The sequence below is a fragment of the Stegodyphus dumicola genome, chromosome 1, assembly GCF_044657685.1.
Source record: "Stegodyphus dumicola isolate Sdum_Otavi_A_Nest chromosome 1, ASM4465768v1".
Classification (NCBI taxonomy): domain Eukaryota; kingdom Metazoa; phylum Arthropoda; class Arachnida; order Araneae; family Eresidae; genus Stegodyphus; species Stegodyphus dumicola.
This window is the reverse complement of record NC_140768.1, coordinates 132284452-132299870: the sequence shown is the minus strand read 5'-3', so window position 1 is coordinate 132299870 and position 15419 is coordinate 132284452. Positions and strand designations below refer to the sequence as shown.

General features: G+C 31.0%; 1 protein-coding gene across 1 annotated transcript in view; it reads right to left on the bottom strand.

The window, feature by feature from the left end:
* Nucleotides 1-3131: 3131 nt before the first annotated feature.
* The window catches only part of LOC118203712 (alpha-crystallin A chain-like), a 69758-nt gene continuing 57470 nt past the window's right edge, over nt 3132-15419 (bottom strand). Inside the window, exon 3 of the mRNA XM_085820759.1 lies at nt 3132-3615. Coding sequence (XP_085676885.1) covers nt 3418-3615 — 198 coding nt within the window. The 3' untranslated portion in view covers nt 3132-3417. The remainder of the gene's footprint in view (nt 3616-15419) is intronic.

The window sequence follows — 15419 nt, the reverse complement described above, 5'->3', positions numbered from 1 at the left end:
TTGGGCTTTGGAAAACATATACAACAAATTCACACATGCAATATATAAATTTTTTAAATTAAATTTGTTAAAAATTTTGTTGTAGAGTAATGTGAAGTTTTTATTTAATAAATTTGTTAATAGAGAACCTGCCGATTTTTTTCTCAAATTTTATTTTGATATTGTATTGCATTGTATTATTTTTCTGTGTAAGTCCATTTTACATTGCTTTACGATAAGGAAATGTCAATTATTTCATAATGAAAAAATAAGTATTTTAATATAATTTAGTGACTATATAAAAAAGTTGTTAGGTTTTTATATTGAATGTGACAATTTTATGAAAGATTTACAAGAGAAGGATTTTAAGAGTCAATAATGTTTGGGTGTAGAAATTCCACACACTTTGAACTTTTACCCTCTTTGAGAAAATATTTTATTATGGGCTCCAAAAATTTAGGTCTGTTTTCTGGTATTTTAAAAGGAAATCTGAAGAACTTAAAATTATTTGACTTATCATTTTTGTTTTTATATTTATATCATTTCATGTGTTTAATATTACTTGTAATTTATCATTTTTGTGCATAAACCTGTTTTATTAGATTATGAGGAAATTAAAAATGAAAACAACATAGCATAGTGATACAAGGTTATCCTGTGTCCATGATAAAATTTTTTTCTCTTTCACATTTTCATTCTGTTTTAAAATTATAAAGTAATATTTAGTTTATGATGCTTTTTCTCTAAAAAGGCTTTCCTGTAGCCAAGCCTTTATCTCTTTGAAAAGGGAGGCATATGTTAGATAAAATAATAACGTTAATTTTCAGTTGTCCCTATGTTTCCATTTTAATTTGGTTACTTTCCCTTCTCATCTCAAAAGTCATAGGTGCTCATAATAAATCGCTTTAAACTGCATCATTTGAAAATTAGTATGTGTTATATAATTCTAGTATTAATGCTCATGAGGCAGATGCTTGCTTATGTAACATATCTGCCTGTCAGAAGCGTAGCTTGGGTTTTCAGTGCCTGACTGAAACTAAATCATTCCACACCAAGCTTTCATTTTCAGTGTCACAATCTCTTTTTTGCATCCAGGTTCTTGTGTACTGTGAAACTATTTTTACTTCATCAGAATTCATAGCTTTGAAGGTGTAGAAAGCATAATCAAAAACGGATGCAGATTTGCACAGTCAGAAGAAATTTAAAAAAGGGGGCGGGAATATTTTTTTTTTTTTTTTTCATTTCTTCTACTTGAAAAATTATGTTCTTTGTTTTCAGATTTATTAATTGGTTAATTATTAAATATTCTAGTAAGAAGAAATGGCATCTCTTATTTTCCTACAAAAATTCGTCACCTCCTCCAAATACTGTTGATTAGTAAGATTAAAAGAACTTGAATATTTTATAATTATATTAGCTAAATTTAATATTTAATTTTCCACATATTTTTAATAGTGAATTTAAATATCAGTTTTCAGTAACTGAACTTTCAGTGGCATTGTGTTTAAGTAACAAATGTTTTATTTAATTTACGTTTTTGCTGAATGAGGTTCACTAAATCCAGAATTTATGTAGATTTCAGTGGCAAGCAGTTTTACTATAAGGTTAGAAAAATTGCACATAGCTGTATGTGAGAATTTTTGTATTCACTCCAACTGTGACTGCAGTGGAAACTTTCCACAGCAGTCAGAGTCTGCTCTGAAACTAGACAGAAAAGTGCAAAGAGGCATTTGGTAAGTTTGAAGTGAGTTAGCTAAGTTTAGTTGAACCTAAGACAGATCTTATAACTTAAATGTCATTGTAATATAAAAATGTTCTCTCTTAAAAATGTGTTTTTGTAGAATGTTTAGCTACTTTTTAAAATATTGAGAGTTAAATCATGTAGCTCCAGTGCAGTTTAAACTTCAGGAATTCATGGCAGAGTTGCTAACTGTTAATTTGCTATGATAGTTTGCATAAAAGACTATAGGTAAATTTACAATTTATTTATTTTTATTAGTAGGTACCTGATTGTGCAAATACTTTTTAAAACAGCTAATATTAAAATTTTTCAATTTCTATGAAACTCTACTTTAATCATGGCATCCAGATAAAATTAATATCTCCCCCCCCCACACTGAATTTATTCAATCCCTTGATTATCATAATTATCAAATATCTAATTAGAAAATATTTATTTTCTAAAATTTGTCAATGAAATGAAGTAATTCTGCATATATTAGTATAACTGCAGTGAAAATTTTCATACATTATTTGCCCTACATAGAAAAGCTTGATATTTAAATCCTACTGCTGCATATTTTATTATGTAAACTAAATTTCCTGAAAAGTTAGCCATTATATAAATTATAGTAGCTATTATTTTCTTAACCTTACTTTTGGATTACAAAATTTAAATAATAATTCAAAAGCCTACCAAAATTTTAAACTGCTTGCTTGTTGAAGACATTACTGAATTTCCTCATATATGCAGCATTCACTGTAGAATTTAAAATTAAAGACTGATAAGAAAATGACAAAGAGGACATTTGCTGATTTATAATATTAATTCTGCAAATTTCAAAATAGATAGACTTGATAGATATAATTAATTCACATTAATTTACTTATTTTATTTCTTCCTGTAACTTTATTAGCATACGATTTTAAAATATTTATCCCCAATAGGAATAAGGGGTTATGATGGCTAACAAGATACAGTGACATTGAAATAACACTGAAGGTGGTAACTGTAACTGATTTTGAAATATATAATGCAGTAATATTAATATATGTGTTCATATATACTTTTGAAAGCTGTTGAATTCCTACCGAGACCATGTAGAGTGCATAGTTTTTCCATTCTCAATATTTATGTAGCAAAATCAAGGGAAAATGATGAAAAAATACATCAGTAAAGATGATGAAATTTTCTGTTTTCTGTTTTCAAATTTTCTGTTTCTGTTCAATATCTTTGGTGAGAAAATTTCTCTCTACAGTAATTGAAATTTGGAATATTTTCATTGAAAGGGAAAAGGATTAATAATTGTTTATAGTAACGATTTGCTGGAATTAAAAAATAAAATAAGAATAGATTATTTTATCTTTCCTATTAAGTACTTATAAATAAGTACATATGTGAATGTTCTGCACTTAATGATCACACGACGGGAAAAGATTACATCATATTTTATTAATTCAGTATGGTCTTAATAAACATCACAGATGTATTTTAAATTGTTAAAACAAATATGTAATTAATAAATCAGGTGATGGAACAATAAGTGTTACTATAAAGCAATAGATACTCAATTTTACATCAAAGTGTTTTTACACTGCGTATAAATACATAAGTTTGCAATTTGCATTACAATATAGTATTAAAATCTTGAAAAAATAGATATGCAGGAAGTCACATTTGAAACTTGTACAGCCCAGAAAGAATGGAAAGTTTTTACTCTATTTATTTTCAATTGGAATCATATGCACTCCTGATTCTATGGCTGTAGGAAGAGGTGCTTCAACTGTCAGAACACCATCTGTTGATAGTGAGGATTTTATCATCTCAGGATTCGTTCCTTTGGGTAGGAGGAATTCTCTGTTGTATTCACGATATACAGATTTGGTATCAGTTTTCTCTTCATGTTTTGCCTGAACCTAATTTGGAAAGAAGAAAAATAACTTTAATAAACAATGAAATTCACTTTGTTATTCAAAAACGAAAGAGTTCCCTCAAACGCTCAGAATGCATATTAAAATATCAGTTAATTCTAGAAATATCGTCCAGATCGAAATTTGTAGCTAATTTTTTAAGATAAGGAAAGGAATTAGTTTGTTCACAATTCCACAAACATGTCATTAAAAAAAGTATTGCGAATACGTAAATCATAACCTCAATGTTAATCTTTTAAAGAGTTTCGTTTCTTTGTTAGAATCTTATTCATTTCTTCATTCGTTCTCTTGAGAACTTGTAAAAGCAGATTTTTTAATCCTTGTATGTGGCAAAAAATTTGGGTATCATATTTCAACGGAAATATCCATGTTGACCGTTCCCAAATCCATTATGACTATTTATTCACGCGATGTCTGTATGTACGGGCTGAATAAAGGAGACTTTTTTCCAAAACGGATTGTAAAATGCATTCAAAATTTATTTTTGCGTGAAGTCTGTACATACCAAAGAATCTCTAAGGAGAAGAAGTAAAGGTTTCCCGAGGCAAATGTGGCTCCTTCAGACTGAAGAGACACTGTTTATGTCCCTGAAGCTTATTTTAAAGGGCAATCCATCCACCTTCCGTACCTTTCTGCGCATGTGCGAAATAGCAGGCAAGAAACCGGCATGTCGTCAGCCATATTAGCAATCTTTTACCACGTTGTTCGAAGAGGTTCATTGAAAGTTTTTTTCAGTTCTTTTCTCTAGTTATTTAAGCAGATCATAAGATGGATGTTTCGCAAGGACGATCACCGGAATTCACCCGATTCTCTTTCTGTGAGGTAAGCTTGCTTTTTTAATTCGAAAACCTATCATAGATTTTAAAAATTGATTTTGTATAGTACATTAATTTTGATTTCCAAGCTCCAAAAATATTTTGTCTCATTGTATAACACAGCAGCTAGATTTTCATTCTTAATATATTAACTTTGCATTTTAGGATATGAATCTCAATTTATATAATTAATCATATTAGCAAACAAATACTATAGTTTTTGCAGGCATATTGGTATTTCTTTCCAAATTTTTTAAATGAGTTTTAAGCTTTAAAGTCAACTAACAATAATATTATGACAAAACGAGCGATCAGGAATAAATTTGCCATTTATAATAATGCGGCAGCTAATGGCATGTATGATTACATAAATTAATTTTATTAATAAATTGTATTATGCTTCAGCTTTAAATTTATGCTATAGATTACTAAATAGTTTATCTGAGAAAATTTATAAACTTATTTAATATTAGTGGCCATTGAAGATTATTTTTAATTTAGTATATTGATAGTTATATACAATTTTTCTTATTTTATGATTATTTTTGAAAATTTTATATTCATTATTATAAAAATATAATTTTGATTTCTCTCAATATTTGATGTGGTGTGGTGAATAACAGACTAACTCAATGTATCTTTTACTTAGCAAACAACCGAAATCCTGGTATCGCTGTTGTGTTTGTGGGACAACATTTTGAAAAACACCAGACAGGAAATTCTTCAGATTTCCTAAGGATCCTATTAGGTAAATCATTTCTAAGTTTAAAAGAAACTAAGCTTTGATTATTAATAATATATATATATCTCAATTTTTGATAGAGAAGCAAATATTTCATGTATTTGGAATAATTTAAATAAATAGCTTGTTTTTTTCCATTAAGTGTTCCTCATCATAGACAAATAGTTCAGTGTTCTTCTGTAAATATCCAAGATAACTGTGCTTGTGATACAGTTGCTCCCAAAAGTGTTCATACACTTAAAAGAATTTTTAAAAAATGCGCTGTAGCCCAGAATTGAATTTGATTATAAAGCCCAATATTTTCTCATATCTCGAAGTGATTTTGAATAAAACCAAATTTTTTTTCTTCTAATATTTTAGATAATTTTTGTAATTTATGTATTACAAGCTTGAATGCTGCAGGATATCCTACAAAAACTGACAGAAATTTAACTGCAATATTTCGTAATAGTGTCTGCAGATTTCTTTAAAGTGCACGAAGATTTTTGTGAGGTAACTTTTTTGTTACTTTTTAATTATTAATTCCCCTCCAAAAGTTTTACTGTAATCTTATACTTTTATAGAGTTTTGCTAAGATAAATTTATAGATATTAAAAAATTCTCACAGCACTATTTCACTGAAACATAAGTGTACGAACACTTTAAGGAACCACTACATATTAGTGTGAATAAGGAAGGAAACATTTTAAAGATGCACTTTGCGAACAGTGTGTACTTTTTATTGGTGCCTTATTCTTTTTTAATCATATTGTTAACAAAACTGTACAAAGAAATGCTAAATTGTTTAACTAGATACTATGACCGGTAACTACAATTTAACACAATATCTGCAAAATTATTGGTTTTCGTACATCAAAATAAAATTATATGAAATGCGATCATTTCAGAATTTGTTACTAATGTAAAAGGAATTTTTTCACAAGGTTAAATTTCTAATAACACTGAAAAGAGGTTCTTTTAATTAAAGAAAATAAAATTGTTTTTTGTTTTCATAGATCAAAATAATAGAGAATTAGTATAAATATGTCAGAAATGTAATAAATCATATTATGTACATGAATTTTTCCTTAAATTATAATTTAATGTTTGTTCTTAAAAAATATATAACCCTTCTCGAGATTGTGTAACTAATGTATAAGGAATGTTTTTAGTTTGCTATTTTTCCACTAACACTGAAAATGGATTTATTGAAATTTAAAATATAAAATTAATGTTTTTCATTTTTATAGATCAAAACAGTGGGCTGCCGCATGCAGTAATCAAGACTTGTTAACTAAATCACCAACTGATTTGTATAAAACTGCACTAATATGTTCATCGCACTTCAAAGATCATGATTACTGTTCACCAAAGATGCGATATTTACATTCCTGTGCAGTGCCGACAAAATTTGAACAAACAGGTATCTACAGTGTTTACTGTTATTATTTCAATATGCTTAACAATAGCACCATCTAAGAAATAGCTCATCAATAATAGTAGATCACCTGTCATGTTATGCTCAAAGAATACTGTGCAACAAAATTGATGGTTTGGATCGCCTGTCATGTTATGCTCAAAGAATGCTGTGCAACAAAATTGACGGTTATTAGTCGAAATATTGACTGTTGATTTTTGGCAAAATTAAAATTATGTAAAATCCAAGCATACAGCATTTTTAGAATTATTATATGTATAGTGAAGGTGGAAAATAGGCATTTCTTGTAATTGCTATTTAAAAGAATTAATTTCTAATTTCATAATTTGAAACAATCTTCATCAGGATGAGCTGCAACAATATTTATTTGATTCAGTGGATTATTTACAAAACTTCTTAATACCTATAGGTTTGATTTTCAAGTTAAGTATTTAATCTTATATTAATAAATGTGAGAAGTATTGAATATTTTATGAACAAAAAGAATGAAATTAGTTATTTTAGTAATTTATGTGCAACTTTTGTATGACTTTTTAAATGTAATCTTGTATTTGTTAATTTAAGTGAAATGCTTTTGGCTTTTGGTTGCAAACTTTGCTCTTTTTTCATAATGGTCATTCCAAATAATTAAAATTTCTTTTTTCTTTTTTTTTCCTTTTTTCTTTAAAGTTGAGGTCAGATAATTATAATGTATTTCAGTGTTTTCAATTTATTTAGGTGTACTTTTAATTGTTTTTAATTATTTTTTCTGTTTTGGTTAGTTATATGCACATTTTGCTTGTAAAATTTTAAATATGGATTCATAAAAATTCATTATGTGTTGTATGGTATGTGTTTTCTTCTTTTTTAAGCTTACAGAATTAAATGTACTCATTGGTCGAATAATTCTTTATTAAATAGATTTTTGGCAAAATTAAAATTATGTTAAATCCAAGCCCAAGCATACAGCATATTTAGAATTATTATATGTATAGTGAAGGTAGAAAGTAGGCATTTTTTGTAATTGCTACTCAAAAGAATTAAGTTCTAATTTCATAATTTGAAATAATCTTCATCAGGATGAGCTGCAACAATATTTATTTGATTCAGTGGATTATTTACAAAACTTCTTATACCTATAGGTTTGATTTTCAAGTTAATTATATATTTATGAATATTTTATGAACCAAAAGAATGAAATTAGTTATTTTAATAATTTTTGTGCAACTTTTATAAGACATTTTAAATGTAATCTTGTATTTGTTAATTTAAGTGAAATGCTTTTGACTCTTTGCTTTCATAATGGTTAAAATAATTTTTTTTTTTTTTTTTTTTTTTTTTTGTCAGATAATTATAATGAATTCAGTGTTTTCAATTTATTTAGGGGTACTTGTAATTGTTTTTAATTTTTTTTTTTGTTTCAGTTAGTTATCATGCAAATTTTGCTCATAAAATTTTAAATATGGAGTTATAAAAATTTATTATGAATTGCATGGTATGCGTTTTTTCTTTTTTAAGCTTACAGAACTGAATGTATTCATTGGTCGAATAATTCGAGATTAAATAGATTTTTGCAAAATTTAAATTATGTAAAATGTAAGCTACAGCATTTTTAGAATTATTATATGTATAGTGAAGATGGAAAATAGTCATTTTTGTAATTGCTATTTAAAAAAATCAATTTCTAATTTCATAATTTGAAATAATCTTCATCAGGAAGAGCTGCAACAATATTTATTTGATTCAGTGGATTATTTATAAAATTTCTTCCCAGGTTTTAATAACACCTGGAAGGTTTGATTTTCAAATTCAGTATTTAATCTTATATTAATAAATGTAAGAAGTATTGAATATTTTATGAAAAAGCAATGAAATCACTTATTTTAATAAGTTATGTGAAATTCTTTAAAAGGCCTTTTAAGTGTAATTTTGTATTTGTTAATTTAAGTGAAATGCTTTTGGTTCTTGGCTGCAAAATTTGCTCATTGTTTTCATAATGGTCATTCCAAATAATTGTCTAAAAAATTTCTTGATATTTGTGAAGATGCTTAAAATTGTTTTGCATATGTATATTCTGAAACTTGAGAAATGTCAATAAAAATCATTTTTTTACCTCAAATGTGTTATTCTTTGTTTTAATATTTAATAATATGCTTGATATGAAAAGAAAAATAGCATTATTTATGTAATTAATTGCAGATTTGTTAGAAATCTAACATCACGGCAGTAGTTAATTTTGTTTTCTATTAATTCTGATGTTAGTTATAAATTAATGCTAGATATTATATCAAAAGAATAACAATTATGTGAGTTTACAGAAAGAAGGGTTAAGGGGAAAAATAAGGAATATAAAAATAATAAAATTTATTTATTTTGCAATTGAATTTTAGGATGTTCTATGCGAAACATCTAGACGATTAAAGATTAGAAGATAAAAGATCAGCTACACAATTTATCTGAAATGTATGAAAATAAAACATTTTGAGGAATTTCAAAGTAAAAAAAATTACTATCTCCTCGGACTGCGCTATTTAAATTCCACCCTGCGCTGCTGTTTCACTGCATAGCCGTGGCTCCTCGATATAGCAGCGCAGAGGCGAAACAGGTTTACGTTGCGTCTATGGAAGCTTTCATTCTTCTCCTTAGAGATTCTTTGGTACATACGTACCTATGTATCTTGCTTAGCTCAAAGACGATTAGCCGTAGAATGCCGAAATTTTGTATATGGAACTGCTATAACATCTGTTTGTGCACCTCACTATTTTAATTGCAATTGGTAATACCAAAAGTATATAGATGTACTTTAACAAAATACGATAGCTGCTTTAAAAAATAATTGTCGACCTTAAAATTAACATTCTAAATTTGGTGCTGTCCCCCTAAATTCATCTGTTCTCCCAAATTCGAGATTTTTCTAAGTTATGTAACGCTACTAACTAACCAATCATAGATTAGTTGTACATCAATCTTGGTATAAATACCCCTGGCAGTTAATTGCTTCATTCTTCTGCTAGCTTTTACCTTGCTAATATGTCCTCTGTTTGCTTCCCCGTCTAAAATGCCTGCTTCTTAATTTAAGAATCAATGTACATGACAATTTATCGTATTTCATTATGATTGAATCATAGAAATGTCTCGGATTTCATTATGATTGAAAAATATTTACTGAGATGATTTTATATGCGTGGAAATAAAGACTGGAAATTCATCAAGTTCATGCTTTGTTATCTTCATCTGTAAGTATTCACTCTCAACCACGATGACTGCAAGCTGATTCCTCTTCTGTGCTCCCAGAATTATTACATCAACGTATTTTGAAAAAATATGGATTTTCATTCAAAGATGAATGTTCCCCCTCCCAACACAAGGTTTCAACACTATGCGTATTACTCTTTGCATCCTCCCTTTAGTGAGGATACAAAAAGTGATAGCACACGCCCATTGTTCCTTTAGGTATACTCCTAACATCCACCTAAAATTTTTTCTTCTTTTTTGTTAGGAGATTTAACTATGGTCATGAGACTGACTTGGTTTTTTTTTTAATTTTCTTTACCAGTTATGATACTGTGGCTATAGTTTAGCACAGAAGTGCTACCACACACACACACACACACACACAAAATTTTAAAATAAAATTTTTCTTTCTTATTAAATGTAAAATTTAGTTACATTTTTGCAAAATTTAAAGACTTTAAACTTGATTCTACAAGTTATTTGTCTTCAATTTCAGTTTTAATTTTGTATAATGCTGTATTATTATTAAGTAATATGAAAGATTCACTTTGACAATTATACAATTTTAAAAGCCAGTTACCTTGTTTAAGGAGCGGAGTTTTTTTTACCTATTGTACTTACGCATCCCCCATCTACCAGCAAATTAGTAAGCTGAATTTGTTGGAGAGGACATGCAAATTAATTGTCAAAATGATAGTGTATTATTTAGTATTGCATCATATTATTATGTAAATTTGATAGATTTTTAGTGAACATTTACTTGTGAACACTGAAATACTTTAATTATCAAAAACATGTGAACACTGAAAGACTTTTAGTGAACGTTGAACATTTACCTGGTGAAATTATTGTAGTCAACACATTTTACAAATGTTTCATTCGACATTCAAAAAGAAGACTAGGACATTTTTTCATAAAGGACTTCTAAAATTATATTTGTCTTAATTCATTAGTTAATCTATTTAGAAATTACCGTATTTACGCGAATCTAATGCGCATCGTTTTTGGCCAAATGAAGTATTCAAAATTGGGGTGCACATTAGATTCGAGTGCAAAGTTCGCCAATGACGTCAACCAAATTTAAATTGTAACAATGGATTACTGTATTTCTCGACTACATTTACCGTTACATTTATCGTTGACACATTATTGCATAGAGGATACAAACTGCAGAGTACGTAGTCACGAAATGGAGGGTAAACAGAGAAGAATGTCATATGACGCTACTTTCAAACGTAAAGTAATTCTTTATGCTGAAAAAATGGCAATAGAAAGGCAGGGAGAGAGTTCAACGTAGATGAGAGCAATGTTCGCTTGTGGCGGCAACAGAAATTGGCACTGTTTGCAACTAAAGATTCAATAAATTCCTCATACTATTGATGCGCATTACATTCGCCGACAAACAATTTTTTTATTATTTAAAGTTTTAAAATGGGGATGCGCATTAGATTCGCATAAATACGGTATATTGTTACTGCAATAATTGTAAATTAGTTGTTTAAGCTACATAATCTATGTATGAGAAAAGTCATGAATAATGGCGGGGCATAGGCAAACCTGCTGGCTATGTCCTTGATGCTCCTTCATGTCTTTCCTCATATACTAAATTCTCTCTTTCTTTGCTAATCCTTTTCTGCCACCCTGCTTTCCTGACCTTTCTTTTGAAGGGAGGATATGTAAGATATAACAAAATACGATGGCTGCTTTAAAAAATAATTGGCAACATCAAAATTTAACATTCTAAATTTGATGCTCTTTCCCCAAAATTCATCTGTTCTCCCAAATTTGAGATTTTTCTACGTTATGTACCACTACTAACTAACCAATCATAGATTAACTATACTTGTACATCAAACTTGGTGTAAAACCCCTGGCAGTCAATTGCGTCATTCTTCTACTAGCTTCTGACCTTGCTAGTATCTCCTCGCTTTCCTTCCCCATCTAAAATGCCTGAATGATATTTCATTATGACTGAACCATAGAAATTTCTCGGATTTCATTATGATTGGATAAATATTTACTGAGATGTTTTATATGCGTGGAAATAAAGGCTGGAAATTCGTCAAGTTCATGTTTGTTATCTTCATCTATAAGCCTTCACTCTCAGCCACGACTACTGCAAGCTGATTACTCTTCTGTGCTCCAAGAATTATTACACACACACACACACACATATATATATATATATATACGTAGGTTGGAGCAAAAGTCATGGCAACTATTTTTTTCTTGAAGATACCAGTCCTGTTGGAAAATGTGACATACACAGACAAAAGGACAAGGTCTTAACTACATGTGTGGACAATGAATAGCACTGAAATATCGTAATACACGAATTTATTACAGTAGTATACAGGGCAATATGGCCTTCACCGTGCAAAAGAATGATAACACAATATACATAAAGTTGACATGACAAACCTTGGCCTAAGGATCCTCAATGTAGTCCCCTGCTATTGTCACCACATGCTGCCAACGATGTGGGAGGCGCTGAATACCATCAGCCTCAGCATTTGCCGCACCATATGTGAATCGGGTCATCTGTTGGCGCACAGCATTAGCAATGTCATCTCGTGTTGCAAACCTCCTACCACGTATTGGTTCCTTAATCTTGGGAATGAGATCAAAGTCACAGAGCGAAAGGTCAGGAGAGTACGGTGGGTGCTCCAATTCTTCCCATTCCCAACGTCGGAGTAGCTGCCGTACACACTATGCTTTAAGTGGTGTTGCATTGTCGTACAGAATTATTGCACTGTCCACAAGATCCGGACATTTATCCCGAACCAGGAAGTCCCTGTAGTACTGTGCGGTCACTGTTCTGCCATGAGGAACAAAGTGGCAAACAATGACACCCCTGACGTGATACGCAACGATCACCATCAATTTGACTGGGGAAGGATTCTGGCGGACCTTCTGCTGCCTTGGTGATCTAACATGTCGCCACTCCGTGGACTGACGTTTCAGTTCTGGTTCCTATGCCCTGGCCCAAAATTCATCGATGGCGATTATTCGTGACAAGAATTGATCGCCGTCCTGTTGCCAGCGTGCAAAGTGGTCGGATGATATTGCATAGCGCACCCACCTTTGAACTTCCGTCAGTGCATGTGGTACCCACTGCGAAGCGATTTTGAGTAGCTGTGGCTCATTACGCAGTATCCTGTGGACAGTGCGTTTCTCGATGCCACTTGCCCTCTCTATAACTCCAGTAATGTCCATCGTCTGTCTTCATCCATGAGGTGCTCGATTGCGGTACGTGCCAAGTCGCACACTTACCGGTCGTCCCGTACGTTGCTCATCACTGGTTGACACACATCCTTGCTGAAACTTCCCTACCCACTGTGCTACTGTACGATATGGTAGGGCATTATTCCCAAGGGCTTCTACTAATTCACTGTGACATTCCATCGCATTTATTCCTCGGAGAACGGCTATTTTGATGTAAGCGTGCTGCTCAACTCGGGTTACTTCCATCTCGCACAACACTCACCAACTGACTGATTTCAGAGCCCTTGCTACCAGAGAGCCAGCTATCACAGAGCCATCTGTTGTTCTGCATACACACTATGCCTGCAGAACTTCCACATGACACATATACATTTTGTGATCCGTTCACATATCTACAAGAAAATAGTAGTTGCCATGACTTTTGCCCCAACCCTCGTATATACACCCTGTCCTCTTACCTGGCCTTCCTTTCCTCAATCGTTGGCAACGCTGCCAATGACAGACGTGTAGACGAAAATATTCATGTTTCGGCAATGTCAAATTAAAAAAAAATAAATAAATAATAAAAATAAATAAATAAATAAATAAAGACAAATAACAAAATCTAACTTTTATGCGGATTCCCGATTCTTATATTTTGGAAAGTTTTATACTCGTTATGACAAAACAAAGAACTCTCGTACGACAAAAATTGGCTGGTATATTTAATTTCAAAATTTACAATTTTTATGTCATTTTTGACCTGCCTTGCGAGATCAGTTACTCAGGTTCAAATAATTCGAGGAAATAAGTTTAAATGAAATGCAGCAAAAAATGTGTATAATTTAATAGGTTGTACAAGGAAGTCGTGGTGTCCGCATCAGATTTCTTTTTATATGTAATTAATGCCTTATCAGATTAGCTATGCCATGTGGTAAAAAATTATTTAATATCAGATGATATGTGAATGGAGTGAGCTGGAGCATTGTAAAAGTAAAAGCTGATCTTCAATGATAATTTTTAACGCGCCAGACGTTTGGAACCGGTTCAGATGAGAAAATCTCAATCAATTCTGCTGACCACTAAGCTTTATGGTAAAATCTTTGAGCACAGAAATTTACATTATTAAATTGTTATACGTTTGGCTGATTTACCTATAAAAAAAGTGGCAGTTTCTAATTAAATAGCCACAGTGATTCTTTCCTCCTTTTTTATTATTATCAAGTCCAAAAGCGACGAATGGGACGTTATAGTCTCAAAATGACGTTTTGCGTTGAATCACTTTTCAAATTGTCACACCAAATATTTTAAGGAAGCCTTGTATTATATTTAAAGAAATTCATTAATGAAGAATCGGCGTAAATGTATGCACGTTTTTAGCATTGTGAAGAAACAATGATACCTAGAGCGATCAAATTTTGAATAGTCCTCCACCCGAACCTGGGCACATGGAAGACCGAATTTTGAATTTGGTTTTTTTTATCTTTTTCATATTTTGTTATTGTGACATATTTTGTTGTCTGACAGTAATATCAGAATAAGCCCACGAAATCGTGGCAAGGAGTGCAAGATTGCCCTTGCGAAGAGCTTTGAGCACTGTACAGGTGGCAATACGATTTCGCTCAGTTCCACCCTCAATTTTGATGGAGAGCAGCCAGGGGTTCGAAAGGCTCGACTACCACCAACCTCTTGAGAGGACTTTCGGCTCGCCTCATATTTAGAGTGCCCCATTCCACACAGACACAATTTACAAACATTCGTGCCTTCTCTGGGAATCGAACCCGAGCCCTTCATTATGACAGTCAGCATCGTTAACCACTTTCCTGGTTGAGCGACTCATGTTTTATAAAACTTTAAGGAATTTTTGATTAACAAACTCAACGATTTCAAAGTGAGCAGTGACAACATATACAGAATAAACCATTTTTATCTCCAACGTGCAAGACTGTCTGTCGGAAATTCTAAAAATATGCTATTTTAAGTATTTTGTAATTTTCCTGCTGAATCAAACTGTATGTGGCGTAAGCGCCAAGATCGAGGTATTTAATAAATGAAGTAAACACGCAAAACTATAATTTAATAATTTATTAATAAAAAGACAAAAGAATTTTTTTAAACCCATCTTAGTAAGAAAATGGAATATTGATACGATGAGCCAATAAAAGACTCAATATGTGTCAACGCTTAACACTGCATCGGGAATTCTAAACATATAATGCTATGCTGCTTTTAAAAAACTTGTAATTTTGGTGTTGAATTGTATATAATTGCGAAGAAAATGATGCTTAATAATAAAGCTGAAAAGAACAAAAAAAGGGGTTAGTAGGAGTGAATGTAACAACAGACTGGTAAACTGTGAGCTAAGCGAGAGCGTAAAAAACCTTAACGAGCCCTTTTA